The sequence below is a fragment of the Molothrus aeneus genome, chromosome 1 (genome assembly GCF_037042795.1).
Source record: "Molothrus aeneus isolate 106 chromosome 1, BPBGC_Maene_1.0, whole genome shotgun sequence".
NCBI lineage: Eukaryota > Metazoa > Chordata > Aves > Passeriformes > Icteridae > Molothrus > Molothrus aeneus.
In genome coordinates this window covers 2,647,976-2,671,853 of record NC_089646.1, presented here as the reverse complement: position 1 = coordinate 2,671,853, position 23,878 = coordinate 2,647,976, and the positions used below count along the sequence as shown (strand labels likewise).

The 23,878-nt window shown below is 44.6% G+C and overlaps 1 protein-coding gene across 1 annotated transcript in view; it reads right to left on the bottom strand.

Annotated features, from left to right (window-relative positions):
- OBSCN (obscurin, cytoskeletal calmodulin and titin-interacting RhoGEF) overlaps nt 1–23,878 on the bottom strand; it is a 177,510-nt gene that overhangs the window by 75,898 nt on the left and 77,734 nt on the right. Inside the window, exons 47-61 of the mRNA XM_066554246.1 lie at nt 23,288–23,551; nt 21,661–21,927; nt 20,963–21,226; nt 19,615–19,881; nt 18,291–18,557; nt 17,351–17,617; nt 15,844–16,110; nt 13,854–14,126; nt 10,716–10,982; nt 9,588–9,857; nt 8,737–9,003; nt 7,052–7,318; nt 5,537–5,803; nt 4,044–4,316; nt 5–271 (exon numbers count right to left, since the gene is read on the bottom strand). Of these exons, the coding sequence (XP_066410343.1) occupies nt 5–271; nt 4,044–4,316; nt 5,537–5,803; nt 7,052–7,318; nt 8,737–9,003; nt 9,588–9,857; nt 10,716–10,982; nt 13,854–14,126; nt 15,844–16,110; nt 17,351–17,617; nt 18,291–18,557; nt 19,615–19,881; nt 20,963–21,226; nt 21,661–21,927; nt 23,288–23,551 (4,014 nt within the window). The remainder of the gene's footprint in view (nt 1–4; nt 272–4,043; nt 4,317–5,536; nt 5,804–7,051; nt 7,319–8,736; nt 9,004–9,587; nt 9,858–10,715; nt 10,983–13,853; nt 14,127–15,843; nt 16,111–17,350; nt 17,618–18,290; nt 18,558–19,614; nt 19,882–20,962; nt 21,227–21,660; nt 21,928–23,287; nt 23,552–23,878) is intronic.

The window sequence follows — 23,878 nt, the reverse complement described above, 5'->3', positions numbered from 1 at the left end:
TCACCTTGAACATCAAGTGTAGCCATCACTTTAATGCCTTCAGCTTCACAAGAATAGATGCCAGTGTCTTCTGGGACCGTGGGGTTAATTTTTAGCATGCTCACATTCCAGTCCTGATCGATAATCACTCGCTGCCCATCTGCATGTATTTCCTGATCATTTTTCTTCCAGATGGCGTGCACTGGCCTAGAATATTGGCATATGAACTCTGCTGGGCCATCTTCATCAACAGTTATGTCCTGCATGGGACTGACCACTTCAATGGTGGGATCTGTTAACCAACACGTCAGGAAGGACATGCATTAGTGGATCCCCATGGAAATCACCCCTTGGAGGGTTTTTTGCCAAGCACAGAGCCCGTGGGGAGCAAGCAGAGTGGCAGTGCAAGCAGGGGGATTAGCAGTTTAGTCTGTGCCTGTGGCAGCATCAAGCAGGATGGAAGCCAGACTGGTGCATTAGAATGTGATCGTGACACTGGGAGATGGGCCACCAGGAACTGAGGCTTGTGCTGGAACAGTCCTGAGTTTGGGCTGCTTCTCCAGTTTAGTGCTTCTCCCAGTGTTTCTGAGATCTTCCAGGCTGGGAAGCACTGGATGGGAAACACTTCTGCTTACCAAATGTGGAGCAGAAGTGTGATGCAGAGGACTGCAGGGAGTGGTTCCCTGCAACTCTCAACCTCACAGAGCAATAGGAAAATACCACAAACCCTACTGGAAGCTCCTTGTGTGACTAAAATATAACCACTCATCAGAAAGAAACACAGTCCCCAAATGCAGACACTCATTCCTGTCCTGGGGTGGTCTTGGCTGAAATCATGTGAGGAGCAAATATCCAGGACAACTGTGACAAAAAAGGGCACTCCACAGGAGCAGATGAATATTGTTTTGATTATTTGTGTGTTTCCCTGCAGCAGACACATTATTTGGAGAAAAACAACGGGATTTCCTTTCCAGTATTTAATCTAGAGACCACTGAGAGCTCATAAATCACTGACATCTCAGACTGAGAGCCCATAAAATGCTGAGAGCAGCTGGATATGCAACTCCTCTGAAGGTGTTGAGATCCATAAAGTTGCTTTTAAGCACTTTTAAAACCCAAGTTCTGCTCCTTGCGAGGCAGCTGCAAGGCACAGTAGATATATCTGACCTAAAATACTGTGAGTTCCCAAAGCAGCCAAGGGGCCCTCCTGAGATGTCAGACTGGATCATCCATCTACAATGCAATATGCAGGTCAAAAGGAAAAATCTCAATGCAGTCTGAAAATGAAAGTCTCTCTGAAACATCATTCTTAGCAGAATTATGTCAGCTTAAAATAAAAATATATAATAGGGCTGCAAAGGAACATAAAAAGATGAGAGTCAGAGAAAGCTGAGATATCAGGAGCTGTGCTGATCCTTGAGGAACCCTTCCAGCTCAGGACATCCTGTGATTCTGCGATGTCCTTATTCTTCAAATAGTTGCTCTGCTCACAAGCCAGCTGGGACAACCCAACAGGATCTCTGTGTGGGACGCTCCTCTTGGAACTGCTGCAGCAGGCTGAGGCTTTGGGGTGCTCCTGGCAGACCTCGGGGAGCAAAGAGAGCTTTGCAAACACCACTTGGAGACTTGCTGCAGGGCTTGATCCCACTCACTGAGGTTCCCTCTGCCACGTGTGTTTATGGAGAGGAGGCCTCTGTGGAAGATCTTGGAGATGTCTGGTGACTGAGCAGCTGGGGAGCACAACCTCATCCCCTTCCATAAGATGTAGAAATGTGTTTCTCACGGCAAATATCACCTGTGGTACTGGAGAAGGTCTCCTGGTTCCACTGCCCCCTTGCTGTTGGCTGTTATTGTCGTATTTAATGAAAAATCCTTTTGCTAAGATTTTTCTCCTGAGAAGCCTCAGAAACGAAATGAAAACAATAATTATCTGATTGTTTGGAATGTGGTTTAGAAGTTGCTTACCAACAGGTGCATCTTTGATTGTTCCATGTGAATTGCTTTTAATTAATGAACAATCCCAGTCCAGCTGTGTCAGGACTCTGGTCAGTCACAGGTTTTTATTATCATTCCTTTCTAGCCTTCTGATGTCTCCTTTCTCTTTCTTTAGTGTAGTTTTAGTATAGCATTCTTTTAATATAGTATATATCATAATATAATAAATCAACCTTCTGAAAACTTGGGAATCAATTCTCATCTCTCACCTCGTCCTGGAGACCCTCAACAACACTGCAACAATTAATAACCACAGTTATTAATTATTCATAACCACATTTGGCCAGGGCAAGGACTTTGGTGGCCCCATTCACCTGTGCAGCTCTTTGGGACTGAGGAGCCAACGTGTGCCCTGGAACCTGCAATTCTCACCTGCCCAGAGGAGCTAGGAAACAGCAGCAGCTCCTTCCCCTTCTCCATCCTTCCCCCACCACCTGGGAGCCATCACTCCAGGTCATGGAATGAATGCAGTTGTAGGGCAGTGATGCTGTGGAGGCCCAGTATGGAAGGCTGAGATCTCACTTGTTACAGAATAAATTAAATTACCAACGTGCCTTAAACCAGGAGGATGAGGCACAAGGAACAAAGTCAGCTCGCTCCTTGATGAAGAGCAAGCCATGGATGGCTTGATAGACTGAAATATATTTCAAACAAAGATTTGTGCTTAATTTTGTGGACAAAATAAAGTGCACAAAATTGTCAATACAAGGATGGTTGGAATTTTAAAAGTGTTTCACTTTTCTATGAAATCAAGTGTTACTAACCACAGTGTAACTGGAGTTATCCCAACCCAGTTATAAAATAGTGCCAGTGTGATTCAGGTTTGCGATTCAGGAATCTTGGCTTCATGGAAGCACAAAATATCCACGTACACATGTGTACCTCCACGAGCTGTGGGGTTGGACTGGATGATCTCCAGATATTTCTTCCAAAATCAGTGATGCTGTGATTCCAAGAAATAGAAATATCTCAGGAGCCCATTAATTCACTGAGCAGATACCTAACAATGCATTTCTTTTTAATTTATGTTTTAGGCCCACTGTTTTTTGGGTTTTTTTTGCCTGGAGATCTCAGAACCAGGTTCTGTCTCTGAAAATAGATGCAAACTGACACAGAACTTGTGGGGTCTGTGCCCTCTGTTGTCACTGCATCATTCTATATAATGAAGAAGTGATTTCACATTTTATCTTTGCAGAGAACCAAATTTTCTGAATGCACAAGGGACACATGATGCAGAGAAGGAGACATCAACCACTGACTACAATTCCATTTTGTGGATCATTCCTGTTATGGCCCAGTTATAGCACAGGAGTAGATTTGCATTAAGATATTTTAACCCTTTATATCTCTATATATCCATTTTCCAAGCAGGGAATAAGCCTTAACTTTGACTGAAAAAAAAAACAGATCTTCCCCACAGCTATAAAAGTCCTGGGTGGGAAGGAGCTTGCTTTATCAAGTCTGGAGCTCAGTGTTATTTGCAGCTTTTGGCTACCCTTACCAAATGGGAAAAATATTTATTCAACAGACCAGAAAGCTTTGCCAGGGCAGGGATGACCTTTCAGAAACAAGGCACATTTTGTCTCTGTGTTACTGGAATGTCACACACCCACTGGCTTCCAGGAACAGCCCAAAACCTGTCCTGTGAACATGCTGAGCTCAGCACCAGTAGCCCAGCTGTGGAGCAGCACAGTGGGAAATTTGGGAATTACCACCCCTGCAAGATTTTCTGGTATTTTGGAAAAAAAAGCTGAAGTGGGGGTATAAACATCTGTGGTAGCGCCTGAATTTATGTTCATCTCTTCTTTGATGTCAGGTGAAAGCAGCAGCCCTGACCCTGCAACCCTCCCTCACCTATAAAATCCAAAAACACCGGAAGGTGCGGGGGAAAAAAACAAAATCAGTGTGGATGTACCCAGAAAAATTCTGGGGTGAGAGTGGGTGACTTGCAGAGTGGGAGGGTTGCAGGGCACGTGAAGGATTTAGTAAGGGTAGCCTGGAAGGCAGAAGCACCAGCACATGGAGCAAGTCCAGAGGTGGCCACGTGTTTCTTGCTCACAGGGCAATACCTTTGACTAATAATTTAGCTGAGGATATAAGGGAGCCAGCTCTGAAGGTGACAGTGCCCGAGTCGTGGCACGCCACGTCGTTTAGGGTTAGGGTGTGGATCCTGCCGTCCTGCTGAGAGATCTCAGTCACCAGGTTGTTGTGCAGGGGGGTCCCGTCCAGCCACCACTGCACGTTCCTCACGCCCGGCGGCGAGAGCTCGCAGGTGAACGTGGCTGACTCGCCCACAAAGACGTCTGTGCTCCTCAAACCAGACACTATCACTGCTGCTTCTTCTGCGCGACAGAGCAAGAGAAGGTGCCAAAGGAAAAACAAAAACAAACGCCCACGAGCTGCTCCCTGCAGAGATAACCCAAGCCCAAGCGCAGCTCCAGCAGAATTAAACTTGTAGGGCTTTTCCAAGGGGAAAAAAAACTAAAATTGCCTTGAAGACAAGAATACAAAAACAAATGCGCACGAGCCGCTCCCTGCAGAGCTAACCCAAGCCCAAGCGAAGCTCCAGCAGAATTAAACATGTAGGGTTTTTCCAAGGGGAAAAAAGAAAACTAAAATTGCCTTGAAGAGGGTAGAAACCACCTTCCATCCCTCCAGCTACTTGTAGGACAGTTCAACTTGTAGGGCTTCTCCAAGGGGAAAAAAGAACTAAAATTGTCTTGAAGAGGGTTAGAAACCACCTTCCATCCCTCCAGCTACTTGTAGGAGAGTTCAACTTTTAGGGCTTTTCCAAGGGGAAAAAAAGAACTAAAATTGCCTTGAAGAGGGTTAGAAACCACCTTCCATCCCTCCAGCTACTTGTAGGAGAGTTCAACTTTTAGGGCTTTTCCAAGGGGAAAAAAAGAACTAAAATTGCCTTGAAGACAACAATACAAAAACAAATGCACACGGCTCACTCCCTGCCGAGCTAACCCAAGCCCAAGCGCAGCTCCAGCAGAGTTAAACTTGTAGGGCTTTTCCAAGGGAAAAAAAGGGGAATAAAATTGTCTCGAAGAGGGTTAGAAACCACCTTCCATCCCTCCAGCTGCTTGTAGGAGCAGGGTGTGTGTCTGCAAATATCATTTCACTGGGAGGAAACTCCACTCCTTGCCCTGGCTCTCCTGTGTGTTGCAACCATCTGCAGAAATTGTATGAGGCAGGGAGGTACTTAAAGATTTAAATGCTCACTTGGGTGCTTTAAAGGAGTAATAAGATTATCAACAATGATAGAAGCTGCAATCAGTAAGAATTCCAGTATTTTTACAACCACTGCTCCAAGTTTTTCAGCAGTACCACCATCTGCTCTGAAACACAGTATGGTTAGTACTTTAAACTAGCTTAACTTAAAAAGATGGGTCAAACCTCAGCCTGGAGGTGAGTGTTTATATCTTTGCTGGAAGCAGGAAAGAAATGAATGGACTTTCTGCTGTTTGGCCAGTTACTGTCAAAGATTTTGGAGCAAGAAGTCCAGAATTTTGGAGCAAGAAAACCAGAGCATTTCCACCATGTTCCACCACCTTACCTTGCACGTACACAGACCCTGTGGTGATCTCGTATCCAGTGCTGCAGGTATAATCCCCACAGTCATCAGCTTCTACACCATGGATGATCAGCTCAGCCACGCTGCCCTTCAGCTTCAGCTCGTACTTGTCACTGGGCTGAATGACCACCCCTCCTTTCCTCCACTCAACGGGAGCATCAGGCTTGGAGATCTCACAGTGCAAAACTGCCGTTCCCCCTTCTTCAGCCTCTACGTTTTTCAGCTCTTTGTTAAACAGCACTGGCAGTACTGTGGTGGAGAAGCAACTGCATCAGTGACAGTGCTCAGAGGTGAGAAACCGCTTGTGACTTCTGCAGCTGGGCTGCTCCTCTCCTTCTGGACCACAGGTTTGCCTGCTGGCCACTCTTGGAATCAGCTGCTGATGCTGCAAAGGTGTCCAATGCTGCTCTGGCCCTCTAAAGGTCTTCATATGCCATACTCACCATTCTCAGTGGATGCACACACAGCAAAACACCACTAATCAACAACCCTTTAGGTTGGAAAAGACCTTTAAGATCAAGTCCAGCCATTAACCCAGCACAGCCAAATCAGTGGAAGCAAATAGAGCACAACACCACCAATCACAACACAGAGTCAGAACCCTTTAGGTCGGAAAAAACCTTTAAGATCAAGTCCAGCCATTAACCCAGCACAGCCAAATCCACCACTAAACCACGTCCCCAAGTGTCACATCTACACATCTTTTAAATATCTCCAGGGATGGTGACTCCACTGCTTCTCTGGGCAGTCTGTGACAATGCTTGGCTAAACTTCCAGCGAAGAATTATTTCTTAATACCAAATCTAAACCCACCCTGGTGTGACTTGAGGCCATTTCCTCTCATCCTATTGCTTGTCACTTGTGAAGTAGACCAGTCTTTACCTCACCACAACCTCCTGTTGGTAGTTGCAGAGAGTGATAACATTTCTCCCAAGCCTCCTTTTCTCCAGGTTAAAAAACCCCAGTTCCCTCAGCTGGGTCATGAGATTTTGGGTGTTTAACCTCTGAAACCACATGCTCTGAGCAGGAGTTTGTTATGGTGACTAAACCCACAATATACAAGTGTGATCTAATCCAAAAAACATGGAATTCTTAGCATAAAACTGTAAAATCCCAAACCATAGAGTTCTTAATACAAAATGAATAAAACTGTAAAATCCAAACCCATAGAGTTCTTAGTACAAAATGAATAAAACTGTAAAATCCAAACCAAAAGAATTCTTAATACAAAATGAATAAAACTGTAAAATCCAAAACCACAAACACTAAGAAAGGCAAAGAATCACAATTCATGGGCTGCTCAGGCACCAAGGCATACAATGGTTAAAAAACCCCAATTCCCTCATATGGCACATGAGATTTTGGATGTTTAACCTCTGAAACCACATGCTCTGAGCAGGAGTTTGTTACCGTGACCAAACCCACAATCTACAAGTGTGATCTAATCAAAAGGACACAGAATTAGCACAAAATGAGTAAAACCGTAAGGCAACCTACCTTTGACCTGCAGATAAGCCGTGGTCTGCTGATCCCCCGAGTCACAGGTGTATTCCCCAGCATCCTGAGCCTCAGCCTCGTAGATGAGGAGCTCAGCTCGTGTCCCCTCCTGGCGCATCTGGTACTTGTCCCCGGGCTGCAGCACCGTGTCCCCCTTGCGCCACTGCAGGCGCGCGTGGGGCCGCGTCAGCTCGCAGCGCAGCGCGGCCGTGCGCCCTTCCTCCACCTCCTCGTTCCTCAGCCACTGCTGGAACAGCACGGGCGCGCCTGGCCAGGGGGAAATAAAAACTGGGTGAGGCAAAAATAGAAAATAGAAAATAGAAAATAGAGGGGTGTTCTATTGTTAAGGTGTGGATAGAGGTAGTTATGAAGTTCGTGGACAATTCTGGTTGCGTTTCCCTAAGGAGAATGTCCAGGGTGCCAAACCTAGATGGAGGAGGAGGAGGAAAGGGAATTAATCAACATAATAAAAATTAATCAGAATAATCTATGTGAGCTAAATTTCTCTCCCCATATCCCAGGCTTCTTTTTACAAAGAATTCAAAGTTCAGTAGTTATTACTGAGGGCCAGACAGCTTTCCATCCTTGAAATAAAATCATAGAAAGGGGTAAAATCACTCAAAAAATATGCAAACATAAAAAAAATATTTTAAAATAGAAAAAAATATAAATATACATATGTGTATATTTATAATATATATAAATATATATTAGAATATATAGAATATATCAGAAAATTAGACTATATTGAAAATAATAGAATATAGACTATATAGAAAATGTAGACTAGTATAATAGAATATAATATACAAAATAGAATTATATATATAATATATTATATAAAATATTATTAATATAGAGATTAATATATGTAGATTATATTAGAATATATACAGAATATATAAATCTGGGGTTACAATCCAAGGCTTCATATATTGCAGCCAGAGATCAATTACAGAATAATTAAGGAAGACCTCGGGAAGATCTCATGGATGGAGATTCCTCCACTCCTCTGGATCTCAGTTCTAAAGTCTGACCACCCCTTCATGTTAAAAGTCTGGCTTTTTCTAATCTGAATTTCTCTCACTGCAGCTTGCACTTGTTGCCTGTCATCTCTTTACTTAACCCTCCAAGAAAGTTCTGTGCCTGTCTCTTCTGTAGATCTCCACTAGGAAGCTGCAGAGAGCATCAAGGTCTCCCTTCCACTTTCTCTTCCCCAGGTATCAAACACAGCTGCCCTTGCCTCTGCTTACACTTAGATGGCAGAATGGCTTAAATTAGAAGGTACTTTCATCTTTTAACAAACCCTGCTAATGTCAGGGACACCTTCCACTATCCCAGGCTGCTCCAAACTCTGTCCAGCCTGGCCTTGGACACTTCCTGGGATCCAGGGGCAGTCACAGCTTCTCTGGGCAGCCTGTGCCAGGGCCTCACCATCCTCATTATAAAAAAAAATTAATTTTTTCTTATACCTAATCTGAATCATCCCCCTTTTGGTTTAAAACCATCACCCCTTGTCCTATCACAACAGGGCTTGTCCATGTCCTTCATGTGCTCCAGCCCTCTGACAAACTTGGTGGATTCTGTTGCACTTGCTCCACTGATCAGTGCCTCTCATGAAATAGAGAGCTCTAAAAATCGATGTTCCCTCCTCTCACCACTGCTGGGCACAGAGGAACCCCTACCTTTGACCTCCAGCCTGGCCGTGGTCTTGCCAGCAGCCGTGTGGCAGCTGTACTCCCCGGAGTCGGCGCGGTTCAGGTCGCGGATGAGCAGCGTGTGCACCTTCCCCTCCTGCTGGATGCTGCACTTGTGGCTGGGCTGGATCACAGACGCGCCCTTCTTCCACTCCACAGGGACATCAGGCTTGGACAGCTCGCAGGACAGGTGGGCAGTGCCACCCTCCTGCAGCTCCAGGTTGTGCAGCGCCTTCACAAAGGTGACCGGGGCAGCTGTGGGGAGAGGGGACCAGCGCTGCTGCAGCATCCTCACCCAGCATCACCCCCAGGGCAGAGCTGGGGGTCTGTGGTTACGTTTGGAACCAGGTCGAAGAGGAACAAGCAACACAAGGCATTGGAGTGGGCCATCATTCAAAAATCCTTCTATATATCTTAAAAGAAAGGTTTTTCAGAGCTTTCAGACTTTTTTTTGGTAAATATGATCTGAAAGCATCATAAGTAGAAGATTAGTCCAGAGTATATTCGCGACACTCTTCAGCATTGATTGTGACATGTGATCAGCTGCGTAGTTGGATGGTCTTCAAAGGATGTTAATGTTAATTATTATATTAAATAACATCAAAGGATGTTAATATTAATTGTTATATCAAATAACATCAAAGGATGTTAATCTTCATTCCACGTACAATAAAAAAAACTGGAACGACTGGCTCAGATGTACCTCTCTAAATTGCTAAATTAGATTAGCAGAATCTCCCAAAATTTCCAAGGCTCCCTAATCCCAAATACACCTCTCCAGAAGTCCAAGCAGTGCCTGCCAGCACCTGCTCAACCCCTCTTCCAGGGAGGCTGCTCACCTTCCACCTTCAGCTGCGCTGCCGACGAATGCTGCCCCACTTTGAAACTGATGGACCCACAGTCCTCCAGGGTCACCTTCCTCAAGATCAAGCTGTGACGTGTCCCTTGCACTCTGATCTCGTTCATTTCGTTGGATTGCAGGGGAACATCCCCCAGGAACCACTGGGCATCCTGAGCTGTTTCCCGGGACAGCCTGCACTCGAACACCGCGTCTTCTCCTTCGTACGTGGCCACGTCCCTCAGCCCCTCCACGATGGTGGTGGCTGCTGCTTCTTCATGGAAAGGGCAACAGAGTTTGAGATCTGCTTTCAAGTGATGCTTCCTGGGTTAAACATGTCGTTAGGCTCTTTCTTGACAGCACTATGTTGTTGTTATTTGAGGCCCTAAATGATAAATCTGGGGGTGTTCAGCTTGGAAGAGAAGGATTATGAGGGCTTATAAAAAAAGAGGAAGAAGGAGTTTTTATAGAAGTAGATAGTGACAGATAAAAGGGGAATGGTTTCAAACTGAAAGAGGACAGGGTTAGCTTAGATGTTAGAAAGAAATTGTTCTCTGTGAGGATGGTGAGGCCCTGGAACAAGTTGCCCAGGGAAGCTGTGGCTGCCCCTGGATCCCTGGAAGTGTCCAAGGCCAGGCTGGAGCAATCTGGGGTAGTGGAAGGTGTCTCTGCTCATGGCAGGGGAGTTGGAGCTAAATTAGCTTGAAGGTCCCTTCCAACCCAAACCATTCTGTGATTCTAAACTCATGAAAATATAGGTACACAGGCACGTAGCAACATATTACAATGCTACAGATGCATGATTCATGTCTGCATGTGTATTAAAAGCTTGCAAGTTATACTGTGTTGCATGCACAATAAATATTAAATATATGTACAATCATAACCTGTGTGCTATGAAAAAATTGGCAAAATATTCTCATAGGTGAAAATTAATTAGCATTAAACCACAGAAGCAGTGACCAAAGACCCATTTCTAGAGGCAACTGACACAGTTCTTAGCCCTGTGAAAACTCTCTCATCTCTGAGATCCCCGTTTCAGGACAAGATTTAGCTGCCAAATCAGTCAATCCTGTGCCCCTGCCGTGGTGCCAAGCTGTGCCCAGCCCTTCCCCATGCAAAGCCCCACCTTTCAGCTGCACTGCTGCCGTGGTTTGCTGGTCCCCTGTGTCACAGGTGTAGTCCCCAGCATCAGCTTGGCTCAGGTTGTGGATGGTGAGCTCAGCCACGGCCCCCTCCTGGCGCATCCTGTACTTGTCACTGGCTCGCAGCACTGTCCCCCCCTTCTTCCACTGCACAGGGCTGTTGGGTTTGGAGACCTCACAGCTCAGAGTGACAGTGCCACCCTCCTCAGCTTGCTGGTTCTGGAGTGGTTGTGTGAAGGTGACTGCAGAAGCTAAATCAAGAAAAATCAGAGGGGGAAAAAATTCACGTTCCATTGCTGACTGCGGTGTTTGATGAAACCTCTGATACCATCCTAAATTTGGTTCAAACTCAATTCCAAAGTTAGTTTGAAAGCAAAACAAGGAATGACAGAGGGTGCTGTGTGGGAAATTGATTTGTAGGGAATTCTCCAAGCCTGACAGAAGGTCCACACAGTATGTGCATCCATGTGCAAACTTAGAGACAAGAAATGCTGATTTAGAAATGCCATGGAATAGGACAGATACTGTTGAGAAAGAAATGGAGCTAGAAAAAAATGCAAAAGATGGCCTTGCAAATAAGACTGGATACTTTGGAGAAATAGAACAGTGTTGTAGTGAGACCCACAAGGGGTATTTTGAGATTATTGGCTTTGAGGCATTTTCAGCATGGTGTGGTTAAAGCTGATAGGCCAAGAAACACTTTAAAATGTATTGTAATTAGGAAAAATTGGCTTCTGATTTTGATAGCGTGAATTATAACATCTGTACTGTCTCACCCTTCTTATGAATCTGAAAATGAAACAAAAGTTTTAAAAATGCCTCTCAGTTGCCCCAGCTCTGGGTCAGGAAAAGGGAACTGTCCAACAGTGCTGGATTTCCAGGAGCTCTAAGCATTCTGTACTCCTGAAGAATCACTGGACACTGCATACACTGCTCTTACACTGAGCACCTCAAGGACTGTGCTCCTTCTTGCACAGGAATTGTCATGGATACAGAGTTTTGAGCATCTCAGTGCATGTATCTCCAAATGGGTACCAAAACCAGACCTCAACAGCCTACTCCTGGTATCCAAGTTCTTGTGTGTTTGGGAGAGGGCATGGAGAAACATCTTTCTATAATATTCCTTATTTGAAAACTGGACCGGCAGAGAAAGGAACCCTGGCAGTCTCTGTGCTGATGGTGGGTCAAGGTGGAGTTTTGATGGTTGTATTTATGAAGTGCCACATATAAAAACATGTAAAAGTTTAGCTCCTCAAGTCCAGTTCCCTGGAAGAACCACAGTGGTTCCACACTTATTGGTGTATCTATATGATATATAGGAATATATATCATATATACATAATATATATGATATATATTATATATATATATTTTTTTTTTTCCAGCCAATTGGCCGAATTGCTATTTACAGTGTGACTGCACAGGCTTCCTCAGGTTCCTGGGTCTGGAATTTTTTTCAAGGAATGCTGGAGTGGCTGAGACCACATACAGAGACACAAATTGGCCATCAGAGGACCTGTTTACAGCACCAATATTCTGGTATCCTTGAGTTGTGGAGTCAGTGTGACTGCCCTTCATGGGAGAGCCCTCAGGGATATCTCAAAAGGTGGGATTTAACAATATCCTGGCTCATCTTTGTTTTTCCTGATTGTGTGTCTCAGAAAAAGTCACCTTGATATTGTATTTGTATCAGATCAGATTTGAAAGAAACCAGATATATATTTTCACATTACATCTATTTTAAAGATATTTGGCACTGGAAGCATTTAGGTGCCTTGCTCATTAGCTGAAGTTGTGTCCAAGTTTGAACAAATTCACCTGGATCACCATTTTTCCAGGCAGAACTGCAGCCCAAAGGATGATTAAGCATCAAAAATAGTCCTAGCTTAATTTTAGCTCCAGCCCTGAGTGACCAGAGAGAGGGCACAGGGTCTCAAAGTGTGGAAGTAATTCCCACACTTGGGTCCCTGCATTTTCCTTGCTTAAGACACAACAGAATTTCCAAAAGCAAAAGGACTCAGCTGCTTTTGAAAGCACAGCACATCTGAAATCAAGGACAATAGAAAAAATCCTCTTGGCAGAGCCTAACTAAAGGAGTGGGGCAAGTTTCTTAAAAAAACCCAAAACAAGCCACCTTTAACAGTCAAAGGGGCTGTTGTTTGTTCATTTCCGTTATCACAGGTGTATTTGCCAGAGCCTTCTGGTTTTATGTGATAAATCTTTCAAGTATGGACTGATTTACCAGTTGTCATGGCTGATTTCATACTTGGAGCTTGGGGAGATCACCTGAGGGCCCTTTTCCCATTTCACCTCAGCACTGGGCTGGGAGAGCTGGCAGCAGAGGACAACTGTGTCCTCCTCCTGCACTTCCCTGCTCTGCAGTTTCTCCTTAAAGACTGGAGGTGGCACTGAAATTACAAACAAAGCAAAGGATTTGTTTTCTTTGCTTTGTTTTCCAGGCACCTTTGTCTCGGTGTTAAAGCTACCGCTGAATGGTTGAGTACTAAAAAAAACCTCTGACTTCTGTTCTATATTATTTACTGAGGGGTTAAAAGAAGCTTCTAAGAGAGAAGGAGAAGGATTTTGGATAGAGACTTTAGCCAAAATAATGTAGAAAGAAAGGGAGAAAGAACGAACAAAAGGGAGAAAGAATGAAAGAAAGAAAGGAGGAGGGGAGGGAAAGAGAAGAGAGAAGAGAGAAGAGAGAAGAGAGAAGAGAGAAGAGAGAAGAGAGAAGAGAGAAGAGAGAAGAGAGAAGAGAGAAGAGAGAAGAGAGAGAAGAGGAACCTAAGCAACCTGATCTGGTTGAAGATGTAGAGGGATTGGACCAAATGGTCCCTCCAAACACAATTATTCTAGAAAGGGTGGTGGAAGCAATGAAAATTCCAGGTCTACCCCCCCAAGAAGTGAAGCCAAGCTAGTAATTTCTCCAGGAGTCAGTGAGCTTTGCGAAGATGGTGAAATGTCCCCTGTTCATCCCTGGTGATTCCAGCCACAGGTGCTTTGAAGCACAAGCACCCCCAAGACACAAGGGGTGAATTTTGCCCTTGAATTTGCTGCCAGCACAAGCAAAGCACCCCCTGTTCCCACTGGCCCTGCTGCACAGCACAGGGAGCCCTCACCTTTCACCCTGAGCTCTGCTGTGGACGTGTGGGGTCCCACCCGGAAGGTGACGGTGCCAATGTCCTGCTCTGTCACCTTCCTCAGGGTCAGGGTGTGGACCTTGCCCCCTTCCACCGAGATCTCGTTCATCTCGTTGTTCTGCAGAGCCACATCCTGCAGCTTCCACTCGACGTCCCTGGCGTTCTCGTGGGAAACCTGGCAGCTGAAGGTGACATCGTCCCCTTCGGCCACCACTGCGTCCTTGAGGCCACTCACGATGGTCACATCGGGCTCTGCAAGGAGGCAGAAATGGGAAATGAAAGGGAAAGCATGGATCAAATCATGGAACCATGATTTGGGAGTCACCTGCTCCAAGCACTGCTCAAAGCAGGCCCAGGTTGCTCAGCACCTTGTCCTTCAAGGGTGGGGACAGCCTCTGAGAGGTTGTTCCATGCTCTACTTGAATAAATGTCCATTTGTGCATCATCTGGAACAGTACAGCCTCCCAAACCCCATTTCAAACTCTGCTTTCAGTGTACTTGGCAGCAGGACAAATTACCTTTGTCATTTTTAGTGACTTTGCCACTTCTCCCTGCTACGATTGCATATTGGTTTTTTTAATTATGCTTGATTGGTCGAACAAGGATTTTGAAAAATCAAAATTTCAAAATCAAGATTTTGAAATTTGTTCCCTTTACACTTAAATATCTTCACAGGATAACACTAAAGCCTGACCCTCTCTATTGTATTTCTGTGAACAGATTTGCATTTACTCCACGCTGATGCCCCAAACTAGCTGAGGCCCTGGCTGGCTTTGTCCTCCCAGCAGGACTCACTGGGTTGGTGTGAGCACAGGGCTTCTGCACTGCAGTTTGCCTGAGCCCTGCTTCTAGGACAGCTGGACACCTGTGCAAGGATCATACAGACAACCCCCAGCAGGCAGAAGCTGTAAATATCCCAAACCCACTGGGGAATACCAGAGGAATCACAAAATCACTAAGGCTGGAAAAGACCTCTAAAATCATCGAGTCAAACCATTCAAAAATCTGCCCAGCCTCCCTCTGAGCAAGCACAGTGGATATTCCTACAACTGAGGTCACCATCTGCACAAGAAATGGTGCAGCTGGGTGTGATGTGCAGGGGATCTACGGCGTGGGGTAGCCCGTGGAGATGCTGGGGGTGTTTGTTCCACACCAGTGGTCCAACCTAAGCTCTGCAATGATATTAAGGCCAGATGCAGCTGCCACATGACTGGAAGCTGGGGCTGGACCATCTGTTCAGTCCCATGCACATGATGTCAAGCAAATATTCCAAGCCATGAGTCACAGATTACAGCTGACTTATCCTCTCCTGTCCACCAAGTCAATCTTTGCTTTGGTGCATCCACTGACCATAAGATTTTAAATTTTTAAAATTTTTAAATTTAATTTTAATTTAATTTTTCTTAATTTTAGATGTTAATTTAATTTTTATAATTTTTTAAATTATATCCTATGCTCCCAATTGTGGCATTCACATTTTCTGAAAAATCCCTTTGACCAGCATTTTTCTCCTGAGAAGCTGAGAAACCTCAGAGAAAAGGAAAACAATTCTTATCTCATTTTCTTGTCCTGTGTTTTGCTCATGTGGGATGTGTTTGGAGATTATTTACCCAGAGGTGATTGTCTGATTGGATTCTGCTGTGAGTTGTTTTCACTCTTTGGCCAATCAGGGCCAAGCTGTGTCGGGACTCTGGAAAGAGTCAGGAGTTTTCATTATTATCTTTTTAGCATTGAGTAAATATCCTTTCTGTATTCTTTAGTATAGTTAGTATAGTATTCTTTAATATAATACAGTATTATAGAGTAATAAATTAGCCTTCTGAGAACATGGAGTCAGATTGATCATTCCTGCCTTTGTTGGGGCTTCCCTGCAAATACAACACACAATAACTCATTTCATGTGTGTGTATATAACTCAATCACATTGGGAAATCTTAGAAATCTCCTTGTTCCAATAAACAGGTCTTGCCTTTCACGGTGAGCTTGGCAGAGCTTGTCTGGTCTCCAGCCTTGCAGGAATATTCCCCAGCATCCCCAGGCTGCAGGTGGTGAACACGGAGCTCCCGGAGGGTCCCATCCTGCCACATTTCGTACTTGGAGCTGGGGTGCAGCAGGACTCCATCCTTCCTCCACTCCACTTCTGCTTTGCTGATGGAAACCTCACAGCGCAGCCTGGCTGTTCCTCCCACTTCCACCTCCTCGTTCCTCAGCTGCTGCTTCAGCTGGGGTTTGATGGCTGTGAAATGAGAAATAAATAATGCATCAGCTCTCTGCTTGAATGCCAGGTCTGCACAAGTCAGCACAAGGCACACGGGTTCTGGTGCTGCTGTACAATTTTGCATTGTGGTGATATGATAATAAACCCATTTTTTCCTCCTATAAACAGACCTAAATTGTGTACATCCAGAGGATCAAAAATTTCCCCAAATATTTTTATAGCCCATAAAGTCAAGGGCATCCATATCACATCATTTATGCATCTGCTCAGCATATTGGAAATTCCAACGTACAAAGGTTTTGACCGAGCAAAACCTGGCACTTTCTGTTTAAACCTTTTGTGTAAATCTTTTGACTTTTACAGAAATACTCCTGACTTTCAACAGCTAAATCATGTAAAGCTTTAAAATAATTTCTGATTTCTCAGCTGTCTTTTTAAGACCCAGATCATCATCACTGAGTCCTTCCAGATGATGCACAAATGGACATTTATTGAAGTAGACCATGGAACAGCTCAGAAAACAGCTTGCCACTGATGGAAGCAAGGAGGGGATATCCATGGGGTGTGTGTGAGCAGTTAGAAAAACAGGAATCTCAGTGCCTGTGGTTCCAGTAAAAACACTACTGTGAGACAGGTAAAGCAATCACTGGGTTCTTTCACCCACAGTTGACCCTGTGACTGCTTTTTGAGTCAGAATCAGCAAAAATGTGTTGTTTGAAAGGTTCTGGCTTAGATCAAAGCCACAAATTCCACCCAACTTTGAGACAAACACAAACATTTCCTAGATGGTGCTGGCATGGCCCTGTTTGAGCAGGGAGGTTGGATCTGTGACCCATTCTGTGATTCTGTGATCAATCACAGACATTATTCCTGGTCAGGTTAACCCAGCATTCTCAGCATCTTCACAGGGAGATTAAAAATAGCAACCTCAAAATGCTTTTTTAAAATGATGTGTGATTTTGCTATTGATTCAAGTGAACCAGCAAAATTGCAAAGTGCCAAAAGAAGTTTTGTTAGTATTTCAAAATCCCCATGACGCAGAATTCCTTGCTTTTATCTTATCAGAGGAAGGGGTCAGTGCACTGCACTCTTTACAGGCTCAAACAGGAACCCTGTCCCATCAGATCCACTTCTCTGTACTCTGCTTTATGACTGGACAGCTCTTTTCCTCCTTATCTTAACTTTTGGATTAAATAACACCTTTCACACAGTTCCACTAATGCCTCTTCTCCTCCAGCACAGGGGGTGCAGTGCTAACCATTCACTCTGAGGACTGCAGTGCTCTGCTGGTCTCCTGTGTCACAAGTGTAATCAGAGGCATCCTCTGGCTCTACATTATGGATCACAAGCTCAGCTCTGCGCCCACTTAATTTAATTTGGTATTTGGCACACGGGAAGAGCTCCATGGTGCCTTTCCTCCACTCCACGGCCGCGTTATCCTTTGTCAGCTCACACTGGAATTTCACTGCAGCTCCTTCTTCTGCCTCCTCATCTTTGAGCTGCTTTTGGAAAAGAACTGGCAGAGCTAAAAGAGAAAAGAAAAGGATCAACAGCATCTTTTAGTGAAGCCTGGTTAACACAGACTGACTCCTGGAGAACAAGATACTCTGCTTTTCACTGTGATATTCCTAGGCAGGATCCATGGTTTTCTGATTTTCCTGGCACAACTAGGAGATCTTGCTGCATCAGAAGAAGCCATCTGCACCCATAACATTTATTTCCTTCATTCTTTCACTCAAATCCTTCCCAGTGGTGAATTCATTGGAGGATTTTATCCCTCAGTTGATCTAACAATGATCTCAAGAGCAAAGAACTTCAAAACTCCATGGACAGTCTTGAGAGGTCAGGGATGTCATTGTCTCTCTTCTTCCAGTATTTGAAAGAAAATATTCTTTTCAAATATTCAAACAGCATGTCCAGATGTTATGTTTAATCATTGCTTTTTCTTTAATTTCTCCTCAGGTACAAAGCTTGAAAGTATTTCCTATTCGAGCCTAAAACTCAAACACGGCACTGGAAAAACAAAGCATTACCCTCTTCCATTCTTATTAAAAATAAAAAAAAAAGTCCTAATATCAGATGAAAAGGAAAATATTCATAGAGAATAAGAATAATGCACTTAAAAATATTAATATTGAAATGGTTGTTTTGACTGTTGGAGGAACCTATTCCTTGAGGAGTCAGCTCACACCACGTACCTTTCACATTCAGAGCTGCCCTGGTTTCCTGATCCCCCGTGTCACAGCTGTATTCTCCTGTGTCTTCCAATCTGAGGTTGTGTATCAAAAGCTCTACCAGGCATCCCCTCTGCCTCATTTCATATTTCTGGCTGGGCTGCAGCCCCATGCCTCCTTTCCTCCATTCCACTGCAGCACTGGCTTTCGATAGCTCACAGCAGAACGTGGCTGTGCCTCCTTCCTCAAACTCCTTATTTTGTAAAGGTTGCTTAAACGTGATGGGAAGTGCTGGAAAATTTGAGAGGAAAACATTTCAAGAGGGCTTTAGTGCAAGAAGGATCCATTTCTACCATCATCCTTTCCTTCAGGTTTGGTTTATTCTAATGATTCCATAATCCTGGGGATTATGCATCTCTCTGTCTTGGCAGAATCTTTCTTGAACCACTAAAGGAACCAAGAGGTGAGGACAGGCAAAGTTAGGAAGGATCTGGTCTTAGTGCTCACCAGAATGGCCTGGTTTTGAGTCTGAAGGAGTCAGACTTTCCTAAGGAAGAGTTTCCATGCCAGCTATGGATGCTTTAGGCAAAGATCGCTGGGAACGGCCTCTCTTACACACATCCCTGTCCCTTAATAGTAGTCTGTGAGTTTGCAATATTAAACAGAGAATTTCTGCCCCAAATAAGGTTTCTATCAACATACAAAAGATCAAGTTAGTATTGATCTCTTGGTAAGAGATCACAGTGAAGAGATAAATGGGAGGGGAAATCCAGATTTCTGTTAAGGATGGTACAAGGAGTGAAGGAACACAGGTGTGGATTCAAGATGTCTGCAGTCAGCATTTGTACCTGAAGTTCAAAGCCTCCAGTAACAATACAGTACATTCATGTACCCTAGAAATCTCTTATCCCCTAATTGATGCATCTCTAAACATCCCAGGCAGGATTACACCCTGTTAGGCATCCCTTATCCCATTCCCATATCCAGCCACACCTTGCACTCCGGGCAGCAGGGTTCAGTGTATTTTTACATCATGACAACCTTCAAAGCCAAGTTGGTTGGACCTCTGAAAAACCTGGTCTAGTGGAAGGTGTCCCTGCCCATGGCAGAGGGATGGAAATGGATGATCTTTAAGGTTCCTTCCCACTCAAACTATTCAATTGCTTTCATTGCCATTAATCACTCCAGATGCCGCAAGAAGAGCCTTTCTACTTTGCTGTGTGCCACACCCATGAAGAACATCTATTCTGGCGTGGACCAACAACAAAACAAATCAAAGGCTGCAGAGAACACCAGGACAAGCTCCTTTCACTGCACTCCTCCTGAGCCAAGGGTCACCAGTGCCTACCATGCACGGCCAGCATGGCTGCTGTCCGCTGGTGTCCGGAGTCACAGGTGTAAATTCCTGAATCTTCCACTTCCAGGTCATGAATGACCAATTCAGCAGCACAGCCATGCTGCCTCAGCTCGTATTTCAGACCAGGGTAGAGAGTGACATCCCCTTTCTTCCACTCCACTGGAGCCTTAGGTTTGGTGAGCTCACACCTCAGGGTCACTGTGCCACCTTCTTCTGCCTCGGTGTCCTGGAGCTCTTGTTTAAAAAGGGCTGGTAGGGCTATAAAATAGAAATGTGACTTGGACCTGCTGCAGCTGGGGCTTGGGAAAAAGGAAGTGGAGGGGAAATGGAAGCACCAAAAGAGGTGTGTTTTTTTCCAGATGTCTCTAAACCTCAATTCTCTAGATTCAAACTATGAAGCTATTTGCCCAGAGAAGTAATAGGAACATCTGCAGAGCAAGAATGTGGCATTCACATTTTCTGGAAAAATCCCTTCACCTATGATTTTCTCCTGGGAAGCTGAGAAGCCTTGGAGAAAAATGAAAACAATTATTATCTGACTTGCTTATCATGTGTTGTGCTCCTTTGGAATGTGTTTGGACATTGTTTACCCACAGGTGATTGTTTCATTGACTTCATGTGAATCGTTTTGACTCATTGGCCAATCAGAGCCAAGCTGTATCGGGACTCTGGAAAGAGTCACGAGTTTTCATTATTATCTTTTTAGCATTCTGTCTGTGTCCTTTCTGTATTCTTTAGTATAGTTTAGTATAGTATTCTTTAATATAATATAGTATCATAAAATAATAAATTAGCCTTCTGAGAACATGGAGTCAGATCCATCATTCCTCCCTGCCACGGGAGTCCCCACAAATACAATACAAGAAGAAATGGATTTCAGGAAGTTACATTTGCCATGAAATATATAGAACCTAATCTGTGATCTAAAAATGGAATAAGAGTTTTCCTGCTGTAAAAGCAGCCAGCGTGCTGCCCTGATCACTGAGGAAGTGTCCTGAAGATCAGCAGGGAATTTTCAGAGTTCAGATTCCCTCCTAATACAGAAACTTGCAAGAGTTCATACTCCCTCTTAAGGCAGGGAATTTTAAGGGTTCAGATGCCCTGTTAAGGCAGGCCACTTGCAGGAGAGATTTTGATTATTTTGACAGTGAAATACAGAAAAAATGCACTTAGTTCTGCATTGCAATTCACATTTTCTGCCTGGCCACTCCATGAGCTGCATAGACCAGGCTATTCTGCACACCTCATGATTTACAATCTTTTCCTTAAGCAACACTAAACCACTGTTGGTATTTTAATTTTCAGAACATATCACAGCCTTTTCCCTTTAGCTTTTTACCATTGACTGTCAGCGTGGCAGTTGTCTGCTGATCTCCACACACACAGGTGTAAACTCCAGCATCCTCCTCCTCCAGCTCGTGGATAATCAGCTTTGCAACAGCCCCATCCTGACTCATTTCATGTTTTCTGCTCTCTTTGAGCACCTCCTGCCCCTTCTTCCACTGCACCAGGGCAGGTTTTGTCAGCTCACACTGCAGAGCAGCTGTGCCATTTTCCACAGCTTCCAGGTCCTTCAGCTCTCTCTTGAATTCTGGAGGCAGCACTGAGGAGTAAAAGAGTTACCACAGAGAGTGTGAATGTTCCTTAAAATGCAGCTTGGTGAGACAGATTTCATGGGGCAGCACCAAGCCCTGATCCAGGTCAGTGGAACACGATGGAAAAACTTCCCCAGCTTCCCTGGCCGCTGGATCAGGGCAAGGAAAGTGAGATGAACCAGCACAGCTGAGGGGGACAAACACCAGCAGGGAATGTTATTCCCAATTCTACAAAAGGAGGAAGCACAGAGAGTCCAAAGGAACCAAAAGCCCAAGCAAACAGAAAGGGACAGGAACAGACCACAGAGATTTGGAGGATATTCACCCCAAGGATTACATTACTATGAAAGGAACCAAAAGCCCAAGCAAACAGAAAGGGACAGGAACAGACCACAGAGATTTGGGCAGGTTTGGAGGACATTCACCCCAAGGATTACATTACCATGAACTGTTAATGCAGCTGTGCTGGTCTGGTCTCCACAGACACAGGAATAGTCCCCAGTGTCACTCAGGTCCAAGCCATGGACCAGCAGCTCCACAGCACGTCCCTCCTGCCTCATGCTGTACTTGGGGCCCGAGGTGAGGATGTGCTGGCCCTTCCTCCACTGCACACAGGCAGGGGCTTTGCTCAGCTCACAGTGAAAAGTGGCTGTTCCACCTTCTACCCCTTCCTGGCTGGTCATTTCTTCTTGGAAAAATGGAGGCACAGCTGAAGGATGCAGGTAAAATGTGTTAAAAACTGAGGGTGTCTCCAGGGAGGGGTGAGGAAGTGGCAGGGGAAAGGTGTGAAGCTTGTGACAGAGGAAAGTTGTCAAGGATGGGTGAGCATCAGCCAGAAAGAGAGGAAAGAGAAATGAAAATATCCTTGTGGGAACAGACATCCTAATCATTTTGGATTTACCCTGGCATCCTATAGCAAAGCTGCACAGTCCTCAACAGATTTACACCTGCTTTCTACCTGGTTCCTCTTCAGAAAAAAAAAAGCAGAATACCAGCTCTGAGTTCCTCAATTCACATGTACTGGTGTCTTCCATGAACTTCATGGCTTTGCACTCTCTTTTCCTACTCAGAGCTGCCCTGCTGTGCTCTGACTGTTGATACAGCTCCTTACTCATCCTCACTCCTTCTTCCTTGAGATACCCTTGAAGAGGAGCATCCAGGACTCACAGATTCTTCTAGACCCCAAAGGAAATCTCCAGCTGCTGAATTCCAGCCTGGGTTCTTGTCTCAGAACACATTTTTCCCATTTAACATAATTCTTGTACCTACTGCAACTTGCATCCTTGAAATAAATGTGGTGACCTTCATGTGTATCCCTCTATTAACTAGGTGGGATAATGGGATATTTCATCTGTTTAACAAGGTTGGATATCGCAGATCTCAAAATTAGTGTCCAGTATTATAGACTTAGTTAAAATATCCAGGTTAGAACACAGGCTTAGCTCTGATTTGGCACATTTCCCATTCCAGCAGTGTTAAGCTGAAACACCAGCCTTGTTTGTCCAGCAAATGGTTCTTCCAACAAAGGAAGACCAGAAGGTCACAGAAAGAACTTATTCTTTCCTTAGAAAAATCAGTCTCCTAATGGAAATCTATCTTTGGGCATCAGGACAGAGATGATGGGCACAAAACCCAAAATGGACATACTTAATGCAGAGGAAATTATAGCTAACAGAGCCTTATTCTGGATACTCCTTATTCCCTCTATTAAAATGGTTGGTATTGAGAATTCCAGAAAGGAATTGCAAAGAGCAAACAGATTTGTGGTTTGGAGAAGAAATGCAGGAAAGGTAAGACCAAAGAACAGTGGGGTTACATGGTAGGAAAGGAATGGCAGAAGGGAAAGAAGAAAGGAGAGCAGGCTTGTGTTTAAGGAAAGGAAAAGGCAAAAGGATGGCACAGAGAAATGCAGACAGGTACTTTCCAATTTCCACAGCCTGCAGGGAGCATTTTCAATTGAATGGAAGTTCAGTTAATAAGGATGAAGAGACAGATGTGGAAAATTGAACAGCTCAGAGCAGAGGAGAGAGGTTTGCAGCCAGGAGAGAGGAGGTCAGGGATGGCTTTACCCTGTACTGTCAAGACAGCTGCAGTCTGCTGCTCTCCACACACACAGGCGTACTCTCCTGCATCCTCCTCAGCTACTTCATGGATCACCAGCTCTGCCTTGAGCCCTTCCTGCCTCATTCTGTATTTCCCACTTGGTTTGAGGATCCTCTGGTCCTTCTGCCACTGCACTGGAGCAGCCTTGGAGAGCTCACAGAGCAGGGACACTTCTCCACCTTCTTCTGCTTCCTGGTCCTTCAGCTCCTCCTTAAAGAGTAGTGGCAGAGCTGGAGGATGCAACATGGACAAAGGGACAGCAGAAAACCAGAATTAAAACGCTCATTTCTATTTTGAGATTATTTCCCCTCTTGCCTTTTTTTCAGACTATTATAGATGTTCAAAGCCATAACCAAGTTCAGAAACTCTGAAAGTGTCTTTCTTTGAGAATAATGTGGTTTCAGTCACCCTGAGGGATCAGTTCCCTGAGTTTTTGTTGTTATTTATAGTGAAAGAACAAACCAGAAAGACCCAGACCTCAGATCAACATCAATCACAAATAACACTGTTGGATACAGAACTGTTTTACCCACAACAATGTGATTTTTTGGAGGCTG